This window comes from Nothobranchius furzeri, chromosome 3 (assembly GCF_043380555.1).
Source record: "Nothobranchius furzeri strain GRZ-AD chromosome 3, NfurGRZ-RIMD1, whole genome shotgun sequence".
Lineage (NCBI taxonomy): Eukaryota > Metazoa > Chordata > Actinopteri > Cyprinodontiformes > Nothobranchiidae > Nothobranchius > Nothobranchius furzeri.
The window spans coordinates 79322421-79347800 of record NC_091743.1 but is presented as its reverse complement, the minus strand read 5'-3'; the positions used below and the strand labels follow the sequence as shown (position 1 = coordinate 79347800).

The 25380-nt window shown below is 43.2% G+C and overlaps 1 protein-coding gene across 2 annotated transcripts; it reads right to left on the bottom strand.

The window, feature by feature from the left end:
• Nucleotides 1-836: 836 nt before the first annotated feature.
• acox3 (acyl-CoA oxidase 3, pristanoyl) lies at nucleotides 837-23435 on the bottom strand. 2 transcript variants are annotated; one of them, XM_070549574.1, is made up of 19 exons: nucleotides 23309-23435; nucleotides 22509-22640; nucleotides 21225-21322; nucleotides 21014-21149; nucleotides 18422-18496; nucleotides 16112-16201; nucleotides 14273-14416; nucleotides 13663-13751; nucleotides 13329-13425; nucleotides 12585-12767; nucleotides 11519-11641; nucleotides 10510-10630; nucleotides 10316-10438; nucleotides 3893-4006; nucleotides 3453-3568; nucleotides 2204-2378; nucleotides 2059-2126; nucleotides 1559-1645; nucleotides 837-1175 (listed from the first exon to the last, which is right to left on the bottom strand). In XM_070549574.1, the coding sequence occupies exons 2-19, from the start codon at nucleotides 22626-22628 to the stop codon at nucleotides 1056-1058; spliced, it is 2079 nt and encodes a 692-aa protein (XP_070405675.1). In that variant the 5' UTR covers nucleotides 22629-22640; nucleotides 23309-23435; the 3' UTR covers nucleotides 837-1055. The 2 variants fall into 2 exon arrangements, with proteins under 2 accessions (XP_070405675.1, XP_070405676.1); XM_070549575.1 differs by having other exon boundaries at nucleotides 22509-22661; nucleotides 23309-23423.
• Nucleotides 23436-25380: the final 1945 nt, after the last annotated feature.

Sequence of the window (25380 nt, the reverse complement as noted above, 5' to 3'; positions counted from 1 at the left end):
GAAATTATGCCGTTGTTCCATCAGGCTGTTCTTGAGGGCACGATTATGGCATAATATCGTGATATGGCAATCTCTCTGAACAGGCAAAAAATCATCTCGTTCATGTATGAGCACTCTGTACTCAAACAGGCACAGACGTTTTTATTAGATCCATCACACCCACTATTCCCTTAGTACGAGCTACTACCATCTGGTAGGAAATGTAGAGTTCCAGGTTGAGTAGATTTGTTCCGATTTTCATTTGACTGCTAAACATCAAATCATTTTTTTGTAGTTACTCTTACATACATTCACTGGTTTGCATTGTATTGAGTGTAGTAGCAGTCACTGTAACACTCCTGAGCCCAAGATGAATTTCCCCAAGGGGTCAGTAAAGTGTGACTTGATTGATGCAACAAAGCATCCTCTGTGTATCAGTAAACATGGCGTAGGACCACACACTGGAGTTTGATGGAGGGGTCAAATACAATCTCAGCAGAAGAATCTGACCGACTCTTAGAGGACTCTAATCAGACTCCTCTAATCCTGGTTTAATCCCACTAATGCTGATGATGGAGGAGCCAGAGAGATAATACCAATCTTCATGTATTTATTAGAACAGACAATATTATAAACTAATTTAAGTACATGAACAATCACATGATCACACGAGTGTGTTTGACACATTCAGATTCATTCGAATTTTTGACGTATATAACTGAAGTCAGCATTAACATCCTGTTAGGTCTGCTGTGGACTGGATAGACTTTAAGCTCATGGATCTGCTCTGACTGTGAACAGGACATATTTCTGACATTAGATTCATGACAAAATACCAAAAACCTGGAATATTCTGATTTTAGAACACACACACACACACACACACACACACACACACACACACACACACACACACACACACACACACACACACACACACACACACACACACACACAAAGAATTAGGCACAAAAATCCTTTAATCCTGATAATCCATCCTAACAGTTAATCAATAACACCTGTTTACTTCCTCAGAAAACAAGAGGCTTCATCAAAGGTCTGCTGATCAGGAACCTCTAAAGTCTGGATCGGAGGGATCCGACCACCGGTTTGTCTGAGCAGAACTCTTTCCACCAAGAAGGGCGCTCCAGCACCTGAGTCCCCTGCATCACAGCGGACCACATGTTCTTGTAGAGCTGTGGAGGAGGATCAGTGAGGAATCAAAACATGTCCTGATGCAGACAGCATTCCTGACAGTGTGTGTGTGTGTGTGTGTGTGTGTGTGTGTCAGCTATGATGTGCTTGGTCTTAGATGAAGATAATAACAAGACAGAGAACAGAGAAGGCTTTAGCATCCATTCTGAGACCTGAATGTCATCTGCACCACACAAAATTCAAAATGGTGCAAAATTATTAGAAGGTAAAATCATCTTCATAGTTCTGATTAGGAGTGAAGCTGATGAAGATGAAGGTGTCATTTAATTGCATGGTTTCTACAGGGACCCAAGTGTCCTACGGGTGTTTTTTTTTTTTTTTTGAGGGAAGCCTAGAGGCTTGAGTGGAATGGGATGGTCTTTACCTGTCCATCAGCATTCCCAGCGGGTGAGTTGAGGATGAAATCGGTAGGAGCAAAAACATCCACCAGAGCTACAGCATCGTCCTTCAGCTGATGACACAGAGGAATGAGGTGCTGGATGAATCAACAGCATTAACCCTGCAGAAATGACATCACTAACTCTGTCCTGGCCTGTTTAACAGCCAAGGGCACTGCAGGTCAACAAAAAAAAAAAACTCCCACTGGATTCCAGAACTTATTCCAGAACTTATTCCAGAACTTTAAGTGCAGACGGTTCGGAGGTCCAGTTCCTCGGGTTCTCAAGAGACTTCTAGAGAAGATGAGTGCTCTGCTAAAGATAAAAACTTATCTCCATGTTTGATCCTGTCAGCGGCTTCACAAGTCCAAACCGGTAAGATCTACCATCTAACTCGGCCCACAGGGGGGTTCCAGTACCTCCGTCACACAGAGGACACTCATATTAGTGGGGTGGTGTGATCCCTGACCCAATGACGGTTCTGTACCTCAGAGCAAAGAGCGAGGATGGCCATCTGAACCAGCTCAGCAGGTCTCCTTCCACTCACGTAATTACCTGGACACAATATTACAAATGAGTAAGGATTAAATGATGCTGGGCACCTCCACGTCAGTACGCTAGGAAACCCGTACCCTGGTAAAGTGTGGCCATGTGGTTATTGAGGCTCCACAGTCCATACAGGGCACACAGTCTTCTCAGCACTGATCTGAGACCTGCAGGCGTTTTCGGATCGGTGGTCAGCTCGAAAAATCTCTGGAGGCAGGTGTGCTCGATGTAGATGAGAGCCAGCGACCTGCAGTAGTAGACCTGAACACACACAGACGTTACAAGCTCCACCCTCATTTCTGTCAGCGCTGTTCGCCTGAGACGGAGCATCAGGAAAACCTGGAGCCTGCACAATTTATAGTTTAAACCCCATTCAGGATGAATCATTGACCACCTCTGGGTGTTCCTCTTCTCATCTGAGGAGCCATAAAATAAATTTCTATGTTTTTAATATATGATCAGATCTCTATTAATGCAAGTTAACTCATTTCCCTTCTGGGAGCTAATATCTGTTTAGTCATGCTTAGAAGTTTGAATCTCCTCACTTCAGGGATGAGGAAAGAAATATCTTCAGATGATGAGGAGGTCCAGTTTCTCCTAAGTGAATGTGGATGATGGAGAATTGGAGTGTGGATTACATGTTTACGTGTCTCCTCTCTAGCTCTAGAACTGCAGGGTACTTTTTCTTCACGTGATTGTTTAATTGTAATGAATCAGTTGGTCCTTCCGGCCGAGCACTCAGAAGAAAACAACTCACTAGATGTTTGAAGAGATCAGATCTGGCCTAATGTGTGGAGGAAGTTTCAGAGCCAGAATCCTGCCCCCCTTGCCTGAAAGGCCTCACGTTGGCTCTAGACCACAAGTATTTCCATCATGTCTATACAGTCTATTTTGGCACCAAACACCAGGTCTATTGATATGGAAATCTGACAAACAAGGGACAGTCTTCAAAGTTGTATTATCCTGCATAAAGAGGAATAAAGCAGAGTGTTGGCAGCCGGTCAGTGAGGTTCTGCTCCCAAAGCCCAAACAGAGTGAGGAGGGGGGCATGGGGGTTGGTAGGGTCAGAGGTGTAGGGTGACCAGAGTCTGGGAGCTTGGAACATCAGATTCTGCTCCGTCTTCACCAACTAGACCCAGGCTGCTAAATGCTGCATTTCCTACAAACCAGGCCACAGGTCAGCTGTCTCTGAGACTAAAGGTTAAGCTGCTTCTGCTAGAATTCATGATCCAACCATCAAGTTGCTTTTATCACTAGACATTCAGCTTTTCAGATAAGTAAGAGAATCAAGACTTGCAGCTGGAGGCTGACATCAGCACGATGAGTCTTGCTTACCTGGCTGTCGTTACGGGCCTCAAAGTCATCCTTGCCTAAAGCTTTCTGCTGTTCCAGCCTCTTCTGACTCTCCTCCAGCAGAAAACACACCAGCCACTGATATGCTGTCACAGAGACTAAGGTAACACAAATCGATCATGAAGGTAAATAAACACTCCTCTGACAACAAGAACGCAAAATAAAGCAGCTGTTTTCAGAAAAAACTAGAGTCAGATCAATCTAAACATCTCCTTCTCTGGTGCTGAAAGACATTTACTGACAGTAAAACCAGGAAACCACATTCTGATCATTTTAAGTGTTAAAGAATCTTGAAGATTAGATTCTTATTTTTTTTATTGTTTTGTTGAATCTATAATATTTTCTGGACAGAAAGCAGCATTAAGCGACCACAGTCAGTATGAATGAAATGTATTTTTTATGAAGCTGATGTTTCGTGATACCTTCAGGGTTCATACACTCTTCCACTGTTTGTGCTGTAAACCTGCTTTCCAGGATCCTCTGAAAATCATCCAGGAAGTCGACAGTGTGGAAGGGCGATTGGATCCGAACACCATCTGAAATCAGACAGGAAACACTCACACTGATTCTTGTTTGTATCTTTTTATGTTTATTCACACAAGTTGTCTTTATCAGGAACCAAAACCATGTTTTCAAAAGGGAACCGTTCTTAAAACAAAGATAATTACAGTGCCAAGAAGCGGGGGCATGAAAGTTGCGTGTGAAAGTTCTCCACATTTGACTCATCCCCTGGAGGAGCGGTGAGCTGCAGGCACGGTAACTGTTTGATGGTTTAACCCCCAACTGAACCCTTTAATGCTGAGTACCAAGCGGGGAAGGGGCATTGGGTCCCTTTTTTTTAAGTCCTTGGTGTGACCCAACCAGGGGCGGATTTAGGACTGAAGAAGATCCGGGGCTTAACACACACGCGCGCGCACACACACGCATGCGCGCACACACGTGACACGCACTAGTCAACATCATATATATATATATCTTGTACCACATAATGTTTAATCTGAAGCTACATATTCAGCATATTCAGGGCAGAGTATTGTTCCTGTTAGTGTTTAGTGTGAGATGATAGTGAATATTCCCTTTCTTTCTCCAACAACTTTACCTGATAGTAAGCTAACTTTAGGCAAACCAGCAGCACAACAAATATTTTCAAATAAGACTCACAAACCTGAGTCAACACCAGTCTCATCAGAGCTGGGGTTCTGTCGTTGTACTTTTGGTCTAAAAAAACGTCCTTATATCCATCTTCACTCATGCGTTTCAGACAGAGACTGCAGAAGTCAGCTGCTGAAGGGCTTCTCTTCAGTCTCAGGTAAACTGTATACTGACTAAGTAGCCTAGTGGTAGAGTGTCTGCCCTGAGATCCGGAGATCAGGGGTTCGACTCCTGGTCGGGTCATACCAAAGATTTTGAGAAAAATGGGACCCAATGCCTCCCTGCTTGACACTCAGCATTGGATTGGGGTTGGATTGGGGGGTTAAACCACCAAATAGTTCCCGAGCGCGGCGTGTCTGCAACTCAGGGGATGGGTCAAAATCGGAGAATAAATTTCACCACACACCTGTGTGTGTGACGACTAAATGGGACTTTACAAACTACTGCCAGCTGCGCCCTCTCTGTGTGACTTTGGTACTGCATGTTACTTCCGCGATTTAGATCCGGGGCTTATCATGAAAGATCCGGGGCTTCAGCCCAAGTAGCCGGGCCTAACGCCGCCCCTGGACCCAACCGTGGATTAGAACCCACGATCTCCTAATCTGTAGTTGAAACTTGGAAATTCCAAATTTCTAATAGGAAAAATGAACTGGAACACCCCAAAATGTCTGAACTCCCACTTAAAAATTTGAAGACTTTTTCTAACTCTGACTTCAACAGCAAATATGGAAGTATACCTCCTCACAAAAATATGAGGGCCTGTAGTGGAATAGTGCTTTCTTTAAAGACACTTTTTTAAGGATTCAACTTAAATCAGTGTTAAATGTTGTGGTCTCTGGGTTGTGTCCCAGTCTACAATACATTACTACTGACAGCAATGAACAAAATGTCCTCACCAATAAAATCTACCAAACCACTGATTTAAAAATGAAACCATATCAATATGAACTACGTACAAAAACTATATGAAAAAGTACAAAGGGATGCAACTCAACAAGAAAAAGTTCAATGTCTGTGCAACAAATGTTCCTTCAAATGAGTATTTATGGGATTACACCACCTCTCCCACACAGCATAATCCCAGCCCCCTCCTCTTATCGCTGCTCAGCATTTCTGCCAGCCTGAACAACACTAAAGCTGGGCATCATCACACTATTGTCCAGGATGCGTTATTAAAACCACGACTGAAAAACCAATGACAGTACACTCTCAGTATTCCCTCTGCTTTTTTTAATTTTTTTATTAGTGCAGCAAGTTTATCTGTTGTCTTTCCCAGTGACCTCACATTCCCTGGAATAATCACTCCCAGCTTAACTCCAGCTCTGTCCTCCTGTTGTCTCTTCCACAGCTTAGCCAGAATTCCAGGCCTCACTCCAGGCAGAAACACAGGATCCATTGGTTGTGTGTGTAAACAAATCCCCCCTCTGACTCCAGGAGTTGCACAGAAAAATGAATATGTTTTGAAACCAATACTAAGAAAAAAATAAAAACAAACAGGAATTGCTGCAGCAGGCTCTCACTAGCCAGATTTTCCATGAAGAATTCACAGAAGGTGGCTGATAGCAAGTTCCCCATTGCAAATCCTTCCGTTTGTAAATAAGTCCGTTGTATGTGAAGTATGTGGAGTCTGCTACAAGTTCTATGAATTGTTTCATGTCGTCTGCCTTCAGTTTTGTCCTTTTGTTTAATGCTCTGTCTTGTTTGATTCTGTTTATTGATGGCTTTTTGGGTGGGAGTTTTTGTGAACAGAGAAGTGACTTTGTGTGAAATAAGTATGTAGCTGTCCTCGATTGTAGTCTTATTGAGTTTGTTGGTTAGTTTGGTGTAATTTTAGCAGTGTTGATCAATATTGCCAAAGAGTGGACTGATGATTCAGCTTATTTCTTTTGCCATTTTGTATGTGGGTGTAGCTACGCTGTCAGCTATTGGTCTCAGTGGAGTGTCCTGTTCATGTATCTTGGGTGTTCCATTTATTCTTGGTATAATGTTTGCCGTTGGGATCCATTGTTTGAACATGTTTTCTGTAATTTTCCCTTTTTCCATTAATGGTTTTAATATTTTTTCATGTTCTTTTTTATTTCTTCTGTAGGAAGTTTTTTAATGGTTTGTATGTGTTTTTGTCTTTTAACATTTGTTCCATTTGTTGTTTGTTTTTGAATTTGTCCATTATTACTGTAGTTCTACCCTTGTCAGCTGGCAAGGATGACGATGTCTTCGTTTTTGGCCGGTGTAGTCATTGCTGCTCTTTCTTGTTTAGTGACGTTGCTATGTTGTTTAGCTATTTTTTAATATGCCAACTATGCTGTTCATTATTTCAGCTTTATTGCTTTCTTCTGTGATTTGTTGACAAGCGAACTCCATTGCTGCAATGAAATTTTCATACGGTATGATTTTTTTGTGTAATTGTGTAGTTTAGTCCTTTTTTCAATAAACTTTCTTCTGCTTCTGTTACATATGTTGTGAAAGATTGCATATCCTGGTGTTCTGAGTGGTGTTGTTCTGTTTTTCTTTTCTTTTTCTTGTCTATCGGTTTGTTTAATTTCATTGTGTCTTTGTTTTATCTTGGTGAATTCTTCTTATTTTTGCATCATGTGTCTTTTTACTTGTGCCACTGTAGCTTTATCCAGTTTGTAAATCCTTTGTAAGTTCAGGTGTCCATTTTTGTTATCTATGTGTATTTGTTTGGTTGTGATGTTTCTAATCATTTCTTTGAGACGTGCTTTCCTTGTCCGGTGCATTATGTGTTGTGCCGTCTTCGTTTTGACCTGGGTTTAGACTTGTGGGTGTTATGTCCTCATCTCGGCAAAGCGGAGGTGGTTCCTTAGACGCGCCAGCTTTAGGTGTAACTTTTCCAACCGTCGGATGTTGTCTTTCGCTTGTTTTCCGTATTTATCTTTAAAACTTCTGAATGTTTGTTCTGTGTATTGATTCATAATCATCTTTTTTCTTATTTAACACAGAGCACTAATTTGATGTTTTTTTACCTTTGGAATGGATTGGGACAGTACACGGATTACAAACACGGAACAAAAGTGTGGACAGGTTTTATTTAAAGGGAGGAACAGAAGCAAGATGGCGCCAGCACTGTGTACGGCTTGCCATCTGCTCAGGCCCCTTCAAACTACTACTACTATTTTCTGTTTTTCTACTGGCATAACGCTCTCGCTCAGCTTACGATAGTCAATCTCTCCTGAACATCAAATAGATATATGAGCGCTTTGAGCAGAATCAGACAGTTAAATGCTCATTCATTCCAGCCTCCACCTCTCCCCTTACCTGTCTCTGATAATCTGGCTGTTACAGCTGCTCTTTCGAAGCAACTTTTGAGGAAAAGGGGGAAGCGAGGTTGCCTGCTGATTAGACTCAGGGTTTACATGCGCTCCACTCGTGGTGCTGCTTGGAGACTGGCCCAGGCTTCCTGTACCGCTCGTCGTTTGGAGCATCTTTGCCCTCGCTGGATACTCCCTGTGCTTCCTGGATCCGTGCTTGATGGTCGGTGCCTCTCCTCTCCAGTCCTGGCCCCCGGTCCGCACTACACACGAATTGGAAAACGTGGAGTTGATTTTTCCAACCTCCGGACCTTGGAGGGTGTGAGACTCCCAGATGGAAATGGGCCTGCTCTTCGGATGGCACTCCTTAATACCAGGTCTCTTACAAATAAGACCTTTGTACTGAGGGATTTCTTTGAAGCACAAGCGTTGGATTTTTTATTTCTTACGGAAACTTGGATTCAGGATGGTGTGTCAGTGGTCTTCTCTGAACTTCTCCCAGCTGACTGTGCATTTCATAGCTCCCCTCGTCTGTCGGGCAAAGGGGGAGGCTTGGCATCTGTTTGGAAATCTAAATTTCGAGGCCGAAACATCCCTTCAAATGCTTATCCGAGCTTTGAGTCTCAACTATTTGAAATCCAGTCTGATGTTGTTATACTTTGTGCAGTGATCTATCGGCCACCTAAGATGGATAAGAACTGTATTGCAGATTTTTCTGATTTTATGGGAGGTCTCGTTCTTAATGCCGAAAAGCTTTTAATTGTTGGTGATTTTAACATTCACGTCTGCTGTGCAACTAAACCTCTGGTTAAGGAGTTTTTGCAGTTACTTACCTCTTTTAGCCTTATTCAATCTGTATCAGGCCCTACACACGAAAAGGACCACACACTGGATTTAGTATTATCTCTTGGCCTTGATGTTAAAGTGACAGAAATTAGTGACTCCTGGTTTTCAGACCACTTTCCTGTATTATTCAATGTATGTGTGGATATCTCTGAACCGATCCGGGCTCCGTCACAGCGTTGCAGACGCCTTTTGAGCTCACAAACTGCCTCTCATTTTATTGCTGCTTTTAACGAAGCAGATTTTTTTAGCGCAGATGGACTGTAGCAACATATCAACTGATGAGTTCTTGGATCGTTTTAATTCTACATGCACTGACATTTTAGACTGTATTGCAATGTGGAGGAGCAGCGGGTCTACTCCGAGCCCCTTCGAGCATTTCGGTTGCGTCACACTTGGCTGTGAACAGCTCCAATGAGAGCTGGAGGTCACGTTCTGATGAAGCCAACAGGACCACATCATCTACAAAAAGCAGAGACTAAATCATCAGGCCACCAAAACGGATCCCCTCAACACCTTGGCTGTGCCTAGAAAACCATAAAATGTCCATAAAAGTTATGAACAGAATGGGTGACAAAGGGCACCCTTGGCGGAGTCCAACTCTCACCGGAAACGAAGTCGACTAATTGCCGGCAATGCGGACCAAGCTCTGACACCGATCATACAGGGACCTAACAGCCTGTTTCAGAGGGCCTGGTACCCCACACTCCCGAAGTACCCCCCCAAAGGGCCCCCATGAGGGACCCAGTCAAACGCCTTCTCCAAATCCAAAAAACACATGTAGATTGGTTTGGCAAACTCCCACGCACCCTCCAGGACCCCTCTAAAGGTATAGAGCTGGTCCAGTGTTCCACGGCCAGGACAAAAGCCACATTATTCCTCCAGAATCTGAGGTTCAACATCCAACAGACCCTCATCTCCAGACCCCCTGAATAGATCTTACCAGGGAAGCTCAGGTGTGTGATCCCCCTGTAGTTGGAACACATCTCATGGTCCTCCCTTTTAAATCTGTGGACCACCACCCCGGTCTGCCAATCCAGTGGAACTGCCCCCAATGTCCACCCGATATTGCAGAACCGCCTCAGCCAACACAACCCAACAATATCAAGAGGCTTAAGGAACTCTGGGCAGATCTCACCCACCCCCTGGGCCTTGTCATCAAGGAGCTTTTTGACCACCTCAGCCCAACCCAAAGTCCTCGGACGCTACTTCCTCACTGAAAGATGTGCCGGTGGGATTGAGGAGGTCTTCGAAGTATTCCGCCCGCCGATCCACAACGGCCCGAGTAGAGCTCAGCAGCACAGCATCCCCATTATAAACAATGTTGGTAGCACACTGCTTTCCCCACCTGAGTCACCGGATGGTTGACCAGAATCTCCCCAAAGCCATACAGAAGTCTTGCTCCATGGTGTCACTGAACTCCTCCCACGCCTGCGTTTTTGCCTCTGAGACCATCCGTTCTGACAACATACTAAAGTGACTGTAGAATTGATGTGCACAGCATGATCTAACGGGCGAGCTCAGGATGCTCTGAGGGGGAACCTGGTATAAAGAGTTTAGAAACCACTACCTTAGACTCACCGTGGAGTTTGGCGTAAAACAGGCTGAGCAGGTAGTTGCTGGTCTGTTGCAACAACACGTTGTTGTCTCCTTCATATGTGCAGTTTGGGTCATTATCATCACGTAGATCTCCCAGTCGGTTCACTGCAACACAGACAAGTTTGTGAAGGTCTGGACTCAAAGGGACTGAGATATGTGTGAGACTGTAGACTCACTGGCCAGGTACCCATGTCCACCACAGGCCTCCCTGCATTCCTGAATGCCCCTCTGAGCGGTCCACGAGCCCAGTGGTTTACTAGAGCAACCAATAGCATGGATCTCCTTGCCCATCTCTGCCTGACACACACAACACAAACACCACCATCTGTTATCCAACATGTATCCAACTCCAGTCCTCCAGGACCCCTATCCTGCAGGCTTTAGTTCTTTCTCCGAGCCAACACATCAAATCAAAGATACTTTATTAATCCCAGAGGGAAATTAGAGTTTCAGTACACACAATTCAGAGTTCAGACATACATGGGCAAGACACATGACAAGAACTGGTGACTGTGGTCATTCGCAACCCTGAGTCGCTACCTTAATAGAGATAAGATGGTTACATGAGGATTGGTTCAGGTGGAGGGAAAAAAAGGCACTTCAGAGTTACCCTCCACCAGGAGGGCAGCTTTGCTCTGCAAAAAATACCCCACCTCAGACAGATATGCAACAGACTTCAGACAACACAACATAAGTGTCCACTAGGTGGGGTGGTGGGTTGGGACTATCCCCACTTCAGTTCCTGCAGCCACAATAAGCAGCGCATGTCACCTCAGTGTGGACAGGGGGAGGAGCATTGAGGGTTGGAGGGTTGCAGTGACCCTGGAACGTTTCAGTCCTGGCCAGGCATGGAAAGGAGACAAAGTTGTTGCCAAAGCGACGGCACATTCCACATATCTTCTGAGGGGGGAGTTTTCGTTGGAGCCTTGCAGGTTCAAGGGTGCCAGATCCCGATTAGAAATTGTTTTGGGGCCAGACAGAGATAATTTCCTCTCTGTCTTACAGTTAGCATCTTATTTGAATTAATCAGTGATCAACAGGCTTCTCTAGAAATCAAGGACCTTTGGATCATTGGATGAGGAGAGTTGCAGCAGAGACACACTTGGACAGTAGCTCTGGAGGAGTGGACTTGGGTCTCTCTGCTGTGCAGTATGAGAACTGTAAACAGGGATCAGGCTGACTCACCTGTCTGTCACTGTTGTCCCTCATCATCTGTCCAACTTGGAACTCGATCAGGTTCATAAAGGTGGTTTTGGTGAAGTGATCGAGAGCATACACTGCTGCCAGGTAGGGAATCAGACGCCACTGCTGCAGGAACACAGTCCAAACATCACATTAGCATCTGGTTTACTGTTAGCAGCCCAACCCCATCCTGTTACTCTGATGTGAGGTCTTGTGTTCAACACCAGCTCAGCACTGAAACATATCAACACCTCTGCAGAAAATAAAACCTGACTAAAGACTCTTCCAGGACACAGTTGTTTACTGTTTCAACTCTGGTATTAATCTCAGTCAAGGTTAATTATAACGGGGTCAGGATAAGCCTCTGCGATGTTCTCTGTGCGTGACGTTTAAAACGTCTGCACAACGGCATGTAATTCCAGTCTGTCAAAATGACCAGCAGCCTTGAGATTTCTCTGTCAAAATAAACAGTCAAAACTAGAGAATGCCAGGTTATCAGATCCCTGCCAAGTTCGGAATTCTGTGTTCATCAACGAACCGCATCTCATCTCATCTGCGTTAACATGTTTTTTTACACAGATAGTCGCCCAGAGTATTTAACTGAAGATGCTTTTCTACCCAACATCTGTCTCGTTAAACTCAAACCAGGTCTGTTTAACCAGTGTTACCCTGCCTTCATCCACCTGCTGCAGAAACAGCTGCTGCATTCACAGAAACAGGGATCAGTTCTGCAAAATGCAAATTCTGGATTAGATATTACAGAAATGAGGATGGCTTGCCATCATATTTAAAAGCCAGCGCTCATTAATTAGGACGTCATTTCTTACGTCAGGCAGTCTAAATGATGACGGGGAGGCTCGCTGGCTGTTGCACACATGCGCAGCGGGCATTATTTTACTCCAACAATACGAATGGCAGAACTTTTGATCCGATTGGGCGTTTAATCCGATTAATTGTGCGCATGTAAACGTGGCTACTGAGACATCGGTCCAAGGACACAGATCTGAGCAGCAGGAAGCTGTTTAGGGATTCTTACAGAAGAAAAATATTAAAAATAAATTTAAGTCACCTGTAACTGGTACTCCAGAACAGGGATCTCCTCTGTGTCTTTGGGTCCAAACTGTCTCCTGGAGGCTGAAAATCGGACAGCTACAGTTAGAGCCAGCTTCAAGTTGACCAGAGCCATCCTGCAGATATAAACCCTGCCTCCTGACAGGGCTCCCAAAGATGCACCAAAACGCTTGTTGGGGTCCTGTAGGAGAAAAACACAGAACAGAAAGAGGGACAAGGTTGGGAATAAACCCAGAAAACAACAGAAAGGCAGAAATCTTTCACCCAAAGGGTTTTCCCTGCATGGCACGAGTTTCCTGGATGTGCTGAAGTTGGTCCATCAAAGTATAGTTTGGCTCAGAATCAGTCAGCTACACTTACTATGCTGATGACACACTGCTGCATTTTATACAACCCCTAAACCCTCACAGGACACCATTTAGGTACATATTAATGAGACTGAGTTGGACCCCTGCTTGGTGAATTAAACTAGCTTTTCCCAGTGGTGATGTAAGCTGAGCCAGGTCATGCGAAGGCATTTCTGAGGGCTTTTCCAACAGTCTTTATAAACATTTGTACATGAACATGTAGGCATGGGAGCATTTATAACTGACATCCAGCTTCAAAATAGGAACTCCTAAAACAAAAACCTTCTGGTAGCACAAAAAAAAAACACCAATAGGTAGGAACTCCAGTTATTATTCCACTGGTATTCAGCAGGAGTCTGATGTTATGGTTTGTCCACCAGCAGAAATCTGTGTACCTTATAAGGTGTTAGGTAGCGGCCGTCAGGAGTAACATCTCCTGTCTTATTCAGAAGGTTTTCCCGAGAGATCCTCACACCATGAAACATTACAAACCTGATGAGAAAAAGAGAAAATAACTCAACTCTATGTAAAGAAAGTAAAAGTAGGCCATTTTACTGGGCAGCATAAATCAAAGTATTAGGCAGGGTTTACTTCCAGCGGGATTCCTACAGTTACACAGATGAGTGTAGCATTCTGTCTACAGTTAGGTCTCATATGCCAATGAGGACGCTAAACCTTCACCCGTCGACCGGAACAGCCTAAATGACGTCTGCAGCTGCTGCCACCTACCCGTTATCCAGTCCGTTCTGGCCTAACTTCTTGCCCATGTCTCCAACCAGCACACCAGGCAGAGCTAGAAGGGTTTTAGGATCTCTCACCTGCAGAACACAGGAGGCAGCTTGAGTGGACGTCTCATCACTCAGATTAAATGATTGCATATAAACCAAAGGACCATGATTTGAAATATTTCCTTATGAAGCTATCTGATCATTCATCTGAAAACTAGTAGGGTCAACCTTGTGATGCACCATGCTGCGTGCTTTTCACAGACATTGCTCCCTCCAGATGCTCTCACTGGCAGGAGCTAGGTGATGTCATCACCTTCTACAGCTTTTCCATACCAAACACATCAAGACAAGTTCCTGGTCGGCAGTGGAGTGCAGGTGTGCTGGGAGTCACACATAATAAAAATGACCTAAAACGCCTATGTTGGTCATGCATTCCAAAGATAACATAAAATGTGTAGCCAGATGTTTACGTGCATGTTACACATGTCTCAAAGTGATGACGGAGGCCTGGAGTGTTTGATCTGACACGTAAGAGACGTTTTAGGTTGTTTTGGAAATCAAGTGATCTCACGCCTGGTACAGGAAAGAGTTGGTTACTTCATCAGTCTTACCGGAACAACAAAGGAGTGGAGGCCATGGCACACCTGGTCAGGCGTGTAGAGCTGAGCGAACACCACAGCATGGGTGGCGGTCTTACCCAGGTTCCCCACCCAGAACTTAGCTGCCTCAAAGTCTGGAGAGTTGATGACAAACTCCTAGAGAAGAGAGGCTGACGCTGACATAAAAAGGAACAGAACTGCACTACGTTAGATTATGGTGTCAAGCGCTGCTTCATGCTACAGGGTTACATTTTGAGGTATCGCGAAAAGTCTAAAAATAATAATAAAATATGCCAAATTTTACACCCAATATAATACAATAACAGACAACTTTATATTTATGTAGTTAAATATATTATTTGTATTTTTTGATACGAAACACTAACGCATCCTCGATACAATGGGCGGAACAAGAACATATTTGGAAACTGAATGCTTGCCATGACACTTACTTAGGATTGGAACAGTACTTGGGTCAACCTAGATGATGTGTCACAAGTACGTAAGTACACAAGTTCAGACGACTACACATATTGAGAAACGGCCTTTCTTTGGCAAATATTGGATTTTGAAACCGGACTAAATCTGAACAGTTCTATTCCAGCTCAGCACTCTCTGATTAGCTGGGATGCCCGTCATGGTTATCCGGGATGACTCGGCCCTGGCTGTGATGGGTTAGGTCAGGGGTCGGCAACCTTTTCCCATCAAAGAGCCATTATTACCCATTTCCCACAGTAAAGAAAACACTGGGAGCCGCAGCAGCCGCGGCGTTGTGGGCGGGGCCTACCCTCAGACAGCAGAGAGCTGCTTTAACCAATCACAACAGGTGACAGCAACCAGTCGCTCATGTACCTCAAAGTTATCTTTCAACAGAAGATAATAAAAGTTTGTATAAAATCGATCTAAAAGTTGTAGCCAGTCTGTGCTACAATATTTCAATATTTTTCACCATTAGTGGTTTTATGTTGAGCAGGTGACGCTTTTTGAGGCGTCACACATAACTGTTCAGAATACAGATCCAGGCTCTGTCTCGTTGGACTGTTCTAATTAAACTTTGTACTGAACTAAACTTTACAGAGACGGAGATAACGGCGCGTGGCTCTGGTGTTAAACACGTTTAATGTTCCTGTTTGCAACAATCTTCACAAGAAGGCAAAACAGTAAAATGACAGGGTTCGCACTGACAGGATATTTCCCGTATTTGATCGTTTATTTTGACGGAGAAACCTCAAGGCTGTAGATGCGCTGACATTTTTATCGTTGTGCACATCCTGGAGGTAGCTACACCAATCAAGAAAAGATTCCCATCAGAACACGTGAGATGGACACTGAGCTCAGCGCAGCTCACTGTCAGAGCGTACGTGAGGTGGACAGCGAGCTGAAGGTGTGTAGATCGGGGGCTTGGAGCGCGTCGCAGAACCAGAGCCATGCGGGAAGGTTCCTCTCACTGAAGAGAGCGTTTTCCAAACCCGGTCTCTCAGAGAGACTTGTCACTTAGAAAATGTTCCCTGATTATGAAACTTTGGCTGAATGGCGCTTGTTCCTGTCTCCAACGTGGCGACACATCCATGAGTCTGTCGGAGGAAAAGTCCAGAATCTCACATCCTCTTCAGCTCAGAAAGCGCCTATAGAGACATCTGATTACGCAGAAGCAGGTGACCTGTTCAGGTTTATGCAGACAATCTTTACATTTAAAATTGGCATACAGATAAAAATGAATGCAGTAAAATAAAATATATTTCAATTAAATATTCATTAATTAGTTTACAAGCAGAGAGTCTCATCAGATGGATGAAAGAGCCGCGGGTTGCCGACCCCTGGGTTAGGTGTTGGGTGGAGAGGTGTGCTAACCTGGGTCGATGGGTCGTATGTAGCGGTCGTTCTCATGGCCCGGGTGTTACTGCCATGGCTCAGCTCAGTTAGAGCAAAACATCCAAAAGTCTAAGAAAAGACCATCACAATTTAACCGCAGCAGGAAAAAGCTTCAGACATTACCCAACCGCTCAAGTTCAGAACCCTTAATACCACAACAGCCTCAGTTTGGAAAGCAATGGCTGTTCATATCCAGATCGACAGTCCCGACGAGGACAGTGAGCTCTGCGAGTCGTCTGGTCTACAGACTAGAATCTGGGACTTGGATCACCTCATGCATCGCCTAATGAGCACAAGTAGAAGAAGAAGAACGAGGAAGAGGAAATCGGCAAAAATCCAATTTCATTTTTTGGGGGGAGGGGGCATAAAGAAAATAGCTGTCTCTTGCTGTTATGCAACTTGCAGGACGGGCCTCCAGCATGGGCAAGTTAACCAGCTGATCAGAGGTAAGATGTCAGCATATCAGTAAATGATACAGAGTGCAACTCCAAATCCTGCTCCTACTAATTTCTTGTTCCTGAAAATGGAGCGCCAGAGCTTTTCCCCAAAGAGAACAACTCACAAGGCATTCATTTATACTAGAGACCAACGCTGATGTGTGGGAAAAACCAGTGAACTTCGAAAAAGTAAAGTACTACGTTTCTAGAACCTTTAACAATAAAGAGAAAACACCATCTAAAAATATAACGTAAAAATAAAATGTGACTATAGTAACATGATAGCTGTTAAAAATCCAAAAAGTTCCCATCAAATAAATATTAAATAAACACAAAGCTGTTGATTTATTTTCTGTCCCTCAGTGAGCAGCAACAGAGATGATGGTACCTGCTGTATCAGTGTTACAACCTGGTGAAACATTAAAAACCAGGATGAATATCTGTCATATTTACTACCTAAAACTCATGTTTTTAAATCATTGTCAGAAGTTAACTTCAACCCGCTGCTCATCTGAAACATTAAACAGATTTATAGATGTCTAGAGAAAGTATCCAGTCTGCCTAATACCTGTTAAAATGGCCACCTATTAGCTTTATAAGGATTTAGCATTTCTCAAACTTCATTCCTAAAGCAGTTACTAACATGTACTTCAAATAATATATATTAGTAACAAAATAGCTCTTGATACCTTTCATTTCAATGATGGCTGGTAAGAATAATACTTAGACTAGGATCAATGATATTGTTGCTATGTGAAAATAGAAATGAGGCTAAAAAAGGTGTGATTAATGATTAAATGTTAAAAGGGCCTGCCACAGGGCTACGGGGCTACAGGTCAGTGCTTTATTCATTAGCTGCTAGGCTACTTCCACATTATATAAACAACGTTGCTCTGTTTCCTTCTACTTCAACAAAAAGCAGCAAAAGCTTTGATTTGTTTTCGGCGCTTTTGTAATCTGCCAACCTGGAGAATGTTTAACAAGCTGTGAGACTGCTGTAGGGTGGGGAGACGCAGCTCCTTCACGGGGACATTTTATTGGGAACTTAACAAAATTTAGCAGAGAAAAAGATGTTTTTCAGCACCTGTTCAACAAGTGGTGTGGTTATTAACTTACTCACCGTTTTTGTCATTCTGCGTCCTCTCAACTCTTACGTAAAGAAAGCAAAAGTGAGGCCAAGAACAGCGGCAGCTGCCAGTGCGGAGCAGCTTGTGGACTGTACCAGTTTGAGGATTAGTGGAGGGGGCGCGGTCATAATCTTTGAATGAATAAAAACACGTTGTTTTGTGGGTTTACAGACAGCTTTTCACGGTCTGGTTTTAAATCTCTTTTGAAAACCTATTTTTATGATTAGGCTTTTAACTCAGCACGAGAGACTTTTTAGAGTTAGTTCTTAAGCTTTAGTTTTTATGCATTTTTATGTTGTGTATTGTTTATTAACGTTTTAATCTCTGTGAAGCGCTTTGGTCGGTTTTATGTTGTTGTAAGGTGCTATACAAATAAAGCTGCCTTGCCTTAAATGTTTTGCGGTTATGCTCTGCTTTCATTGGACAACACTTGTCACTGTCAAATATGTTCATATGCTCAATTTTTTTTTGAAGGGACAACGATATGCCAGAGAGGGACATCCCCCCCCCCCCCCCCGGGATTTTCGCGTGTGTCCTAAAGCGCACAGTTTGACTCGTTAACCCTGGATTCAGACCACAATAGTCCACTTAGGTCCTGGTCCTGCTAGTCTGTTATGTCAGAACTAATCTGTTAATCTCCAAACTGAGGCCATTCACACAGCTTTCTGCATCTGGTATTAAAGATTCTGATTATTTCCCTCTAGTCACTGAAGATGGACTCTTACCGTCATGTCTTCGGTGTCTTTAACATACTTGTTGTGTCTGCTTGATCCTGAGCTAGCAATGGTGGAACCAAACATCTGGAACGAGACGTTTGAGAGTTAGAAGGACCAGATTGAGACCCATTCTATGAGATGCTGAGACCTGCCAGGAAAAAAAACATTTAATGAAGTAAAAATAAAAATTCAGCCTAAAGTTTAGAAAGTGCAGCAGGTGGCTGACATCGTGATGCAGGGACCTGTCATGTCCTCGGTGGGATGCTGCAGCTCCACTTGTTCTTCAAACACATTCAACGACTGTCGCTCTGTAACCTACAGATCTGATCCATGTGCACAGAAACTAAACACAGCACCACCTGGTGGCAACAAGAGGCCATGACCAGAGCTATGACTGCTGGGTTTGCAGTTTTGGTTCATCAGCCCTTCTGAGGGACACCATCTGTACCTGTGTCTATAAGTGTGGAGAAACATTAACATGTGTGAATGATCAGATGTGCTCTCAGTGTTCTATGCTGTTACAGGAAAAGATTCAAGGAATCTAATATGTAAAACATTAAAAACAAATGTGTATTTTTTATTTTTTTGTGAAGAAAATCTAAATTTTCCTTCCTGACATCTTCTGAGAATCGTCGCAGTGTTCTGTACACACACAAACACCTAGAATAACTACAATGTCATTAAAATGTTTCAGTAAATTATAAACCTGCTCCTGTCCTAAATGAGACTCAGTTCATTTATATAGAACCTACTCAGAACACAAATCATCTCAAGGCAATTCACAACGCAAACATTCCAACTGAACCTACTTAACACTGATTGTTAATTGTGCCAATGGGTTAAAATTTTCCAAAGAAAAACAAAAGGACTGCATGGAGTCGCTGACTTGCAACATCGACTTTGTCTTTACTTTTGTCTTTACAGCAATCCTCATACTAAGCAAGCATGCAGCGACAGTGGAGAGGAAAACTCCCTTTTAACAAGAAGAAACCTCCAGAGGATCCTGGCTCAGTATAAGCAGCCATCTGTCATGAAAGACTGGGGGTTTGAGAAGACAAACAAAACTAAACAGATGAACTGGAGTAGGGGTACTTTCTGTGTTAATGTTGGAAAGGCCACCAGGTGGCACACTTGCGCACTCAGCTCTTACTCTCTCAGAGCAGAGCTGGCAACAGTACAGAGGAGACCACCGAGCAGAGCAGGTGGAGAAGCACATGAGACAGCAGAGTGGAGGAGAGTTTTACTTAGCTAGTTCCCAGGTTAAGTCAGTTTTGTGTGCGTGAATGACTGCTAAGTAAGTAATCCTTTGTTTACTGGACCTGCTTACATAATGTGTTAGGAATAAGTTTGTTTACCTCGTGGTGTTCTGGAATGTTCCTATGTCATAGTTATGCTTGATAGTTCTGTCATGAATCTGCACTGCCTTATTGTATGAGTGTAGGTCCCTGTTGCCTATTTTATGCATGTGTGTAGGTTGCAGTGTTGGATGTGAGGTGGTTTATAGCTGTAAAAGTGGGTAATTTGGTTTAGAATCTCGGAATATTTGAGTGTTGGTAAATCCCTCAACTGGCCACTAGATGTCCTCCTTGTAACATGTCTGCCCTGGCAGTTTACCCAGAGGGTTTTTAACTTGTGTGGCCATGTAGACTGGGTTGTTAGACCAAGGTAATCTGGACCTGCTGATATTATTTTCTGTTTAGAGGGTTTTTTCTCCTATGTTGTTGTATTTGAACAAATGGGGCAGAATATATTTTGTGTTAATCTGTTCTTCCTGTATTATTCTTTCCTTTAGACCACACACTGACCTACCAATATCCCTGTTAATGTTAATGAGTTGAATACTCATTGCTCAGCCCTGCATCATTGTTCTGCGTGCCCCTGTGCATTGCTGTTGCTACTACTTTTCACGTGAGAATAAAGAGGCCAAGTTGAAATAAAGCCTGAACCTGTGTTCTTACCGACACCCCAGGAAGACACCCTTTAACTCCCTCCCTGATACAGTCCATCTACCTACTAACAATCTAACAGTTAAAGTGATTCAAAAGTCAACAAGAGAAAGCAAATGTTTAGTGGATGGCAGCCACTGGCCTCCTTCATGAAGGCATCAAGGCTGAACATCTGAGCAGATTCATCCAGGGAGCTTAATTGGCCCAGAGGCTGATGGACTATCTACAGATTGTTTCTGAACCAGAACAGCAACACAGTCAGTGTTTCTATTAACAGAACTGTTAGGGTCACTCAGCGCCACACAGCTGGATCAGAAGGCTCAACATCAGATGGACCTTCTGAGGAGGTTAACTTGATCCAGCAGCATCCTCAGAAACAGCTGTTAGTCAGAGCATTGGGACCAGCATCGCTGTGTGGTTTGAAAGCTCTGCTGCAGAGCGAGTGGTGAAGATGATCATAGAAGATCATCACCCTTTGAAGAGGATTATAACTACAGAAGGGTTTTCTCTTACCCAAAAGCAGATTTTCATGTATCTTCATCGTACAGGGAAACTTGTCTCCTCACTGTGCAGACTACCATCTACTCTGAAAGCTCAAATGTTCTGTGCTACATTCAGGAATCACCACATTCTGGAAATGAAAGCCCAGACTCACCCCTAAGTTAAGGAAGAACTTGGCCACCAGAGCCCAGTCATACATGCCAAGACAGTCGTCCAGGATAACAGCCTTCCTCGGGTCCGCCATCATCTCTTCTTTCGTCAGGAAATTGTAGCGGAAGAGCTGCTTCATCCTACAGAGTCCATCTTATTAGTCCCTCCGGTTCCTACTTAATTACAGGTCATCTAGACAGTCACAAGGGTGATACCTGAGGAAATTCAGCTCTCTCTTCTTATCCATGGGGATGTCCTCCCCGGGCTGACGAGCAAACAGAGGATCATTTTCCAGGGTCTGGAACACGTGTTGCTACAGCAGAGGGCAAGATTTAGGACAGGAAAGGGACACATTTTAATGTTGGACTCAAGGGAAAAATTACTTTAGTTTCTTTTAGTTGGACGTAGGGCTGGGCGATATGGCCTAAAATCACGATATATTGAGGATTTCACCTCGATAATGATAAATGGACGATAACTACTGGAATGTGCAGAAACTAAAGTTGTCCACTAGATGGGGCTGTCACATGAATTACATTGAGTTACATTTTTATGCGACTCAAGGTGGTACAGCTTCTTAAAGGGACATGAACACTGCCAACCTACACACGTCTATTCATTTTTTCATTATCAGATTTATTGACACGGGAAAAATTATCTCGAAAAGAGTCAGAAATTTCGATAATGATACATTTTCAATTTATTGCCCAGCCCTAGTTGGATGACATTAAAGATGGAAGCCTTGATTTACCACAACTACCACTTGCTGAGGTGAGTTCTGCTAAACCAGACCTTAAAGTGAGGGTCAAGGCCTGTTCATCCACACTTCCTGTTAGGAAAACGCTTTTGAAAGAGGCGTCTCCGAGTGGACCGAGAGAGCGGCACTGAGGCAGTGGTAGACCGCACCACACCCCCCTCAACCCCCCCGCGTGTGCTGTTGGGAGTTTCTCAATCTAAAAACGAGGTGTTAACGAGCAAGTGCACGCAAGCACGCGCTCACACAAGACTTACCGCTCAGGAGAAGAGCAGACACAGATTCTGCAGCATTCTGGAGGATTTCCTGTTAACCACGATCATAAGATGAATAAGGGGAGGAAGGCATATTTTTTTCCAAGGAGGCGAGCGGCTCCGAGCGCTAATGTGTCATATCGGCAGGTGAGTGGCTGAGCCAGGTGGAGGTGCGGCTGCCTCACCTGGAGACCACTGCAGTGCAGCCACGTAGTAATTTACTGATAACGTCACGTTTTTAGCTTAGCCATCAACCACAGCTGGTTCTACATAAACGTGGAGCAGAGTTTTTAACCTGAAGATGGAGACATAATTATGGTTTTGGGCTGAAATATTACATTTGAAGTAAGTTGCACTAAACTGCCATGTTAATGATTACACATGTGTACAGCACCATTAGACACTCCTCTATACAGGTTATCAGCAAAAACAGTTAATTTAGGCGTTACTTGCTCTTTAATCATTAATGCAGTCAGCGACTTTTGTGTTACTTTGAATTTCACGTTGTCTTCTCCATCAATGAAGTGGACCATGTCTCTCCAGCTGAACGAGCTCTTCTTCCTGTAAACATCAAGTGGACCGCTGGGGAAGAACGCCTCTTCTTTCTCCATCTTCTGTTTAGACTGCAGGGGTCAGAGTGTACTCTTAACACAGAAGCAAAGAGAGGAGGTACTTACGGAACTACATCCTGACCTGGGATCAGAGTCTGAACACACACATAATCACTTTTACTTAGTAAGTCTGACTTTATGTGGACACCTTACCAGTCTGTTCATTAATGTCACAGCTGGAATGCTGTTGCTGCCAGGACTTTAGTCATCTACAGTAGCAGACAGCGGTGTCTGCAATTTCAAAAATTCTAATACGCCACATTTGTGTCAATAGATACCTAAACTGCAGTGAATTTTCTGGGTGGCCCGAGTGACTGTGAACAAATCAGAGCTCAAACTTGGATCCCTAACCCTGTATGGTGCAAGGGGTCAAAGTTCAGTGACCTCTGGACTTATTCTGATGGCTTCCTTCTCCTGCTGGCTCGATCAGATAAAACTTCACCACAGCCGGTCACAGGTAAAACAATAAAGACTGGCAGTCCAACGGAACACTCGCACAAATATTAATAATGAGTGAACATTATTCATATTTTCTACATTGTTTTATCCACACCATTATCAAAAGTGTCTGCCTACACGAACACGAACATTAAGAATGTTGGCGTTCTCCTGCACCAGAACCGTTTTGGAGCAACTGACCCGGTAAAGTCACGGTTTCTCAGAAACGAGTCTAACCTTACCGGTGAGTTTCTGAAGTTGTTCAACCCTGTCTGAAAACTCTCCTTGTCTTGTGCTTCGAGGTGATCTCTTAACTAGAGACCAGTTTTAACGTTTTCGTTCAGATGGCGCTTACACTTCCTGGTCGTTTGTTTCAGAATAAAAGCATTTTGTTAAACAATTATAGACTGAGAAACATGGTAGCTTGATATATAAATGAAACACGTTTTCAGCCTCTGTAATTTTAACTGATTTACGCTGTTTCACTTTCATTAGCCATTATCTCTGTATGGTTAATTCGATTGAAATGAGTCCCGTCTTTTATTCTGAAAGCGTGAGCGTTTGTCACCGCCTACTGAAGGGACACGTCAACGCAAACCGAGATGGAGATGGAATCGTTTTCTATTTTTTATTTTTCATTATCATTAAATGCTTATTACAATTTCTCGTGAGACAACAACACATAATGGAAACATACAAGGCATCCTTAGTAACAATAAAAGAAAAACAAATAAGAAACTTAAAAAGAGGCACTTATATCACAAAGTAAAAACAATGTTACAAGATTAAACATTTTTCTGCAGCATGACAAATATGGCTTTTGCAGTTGCATTTGAAATTTTTATACGAATCAAAGTGGATAAGAAAATATGGAATTCATTTGTGAAACAGTTCATGTTTGGCAGTTTTTTTCCATTTGCTTTTGTGGATGTGGTATTTACCCATAATAATAATAATGTTAATTAACAATGAATTATTCCCATTTAATTTAGAATTGTAAATAAGAATATCTTCATTTGTAAAACGATCAAGTTCTCTTATTTTATTTCTTAACCAACAATGGACTTCTTCCCAAAACCTCTTACTTATATGACAACTGAAAAATAAGTGTTTTGTTTCTTCAGGGCTTCCATGACAGAATTCACAAGGGTCAACTTCAAAACCAAATCTCTTCCTCAGTCTCTCTGCTGATGGATAGTAGTTGTTAAGAATTTTAAATTGCATTTCTTTTACTTTGGGCATTATAGGCCATTTTATAAATTTAAATTGTTTTTCTTCAATTATTGGATTTCCTAGTATTTTTATTTTTATCTTTCTATCATACTCATGATAGATATATTTTTAAAGGCTCCATTAAAACATTTATTTTCACATTTTCTTTCTGTGATGTTCAATTCTCCTATTAATAAATTAGGAAGTTTTATTTCAACATTAGAGAAGAGAATTGTGTTTTTTATCATTTGTATCAAAGTCACTGGTAGAGCCTTACACACTTTCTCGTATTCTTTAAGAGAACATTGAATGTTATTAAATTTGTATTTAAAATTCTGTAGCTGTAGTATTTCACCATCTTTATCCATAATATCGTGTACAAAGATAATTCCTTGATCAAACCACTGCTGGTTAAACAAAGACTTTCTGTTTGAAACAATTACTCGATTATTCCACAAGGTGGCACAATGAGGAGATGGAATCGTAGGATCAGAGAGTTACCCCCAAGAGAGTTACTACCTCCGCTCCGCTGTGCTCCGCTCCGACACGAACGCCGGAGCAAAATCGGTCCCGTTGTAGTCAATCAGAGCTATTCCACTACTGCGGCCGTGCTCCGGCAGTGCGGCGCCGTGCGCCGCCCTCTGTTCCGGCGTCCGGCAAAAATAGAATCGATCCTATATTTTTGTCGGACGCCGGAGCACCTCCGCAGTAAATGGACAGAAATCACAACGGCCCAACAGGAAAAGGAGCAAGCACAATTTCCGTATTTCACAATAAATCGATAAACAAAAGGCGTTTTTTGTTTCATATGCACAGATTTAACAACTTTTAACCACTATCAATGGCGGCTGAAGTTTAAATGCACAAAATTAAGCCATAAATACAGTTTCCACTATCAAAGTAGTCACACGTTGTTGATCCAAACACTGCTGATCTCTCAACACACATGATGGGCAGATTAAACAGTTCATTTCGATGCTTCTCCCACACAACGGGTGTTTGGATCTAACTTCCGCCTTTATTGCTCGGACTGTATCGCAAGATCTCGAAAATCCCGCGCATGCTTGTTTGCCCCCCTCAGGTCTCCGCACCGGAGCGGAGC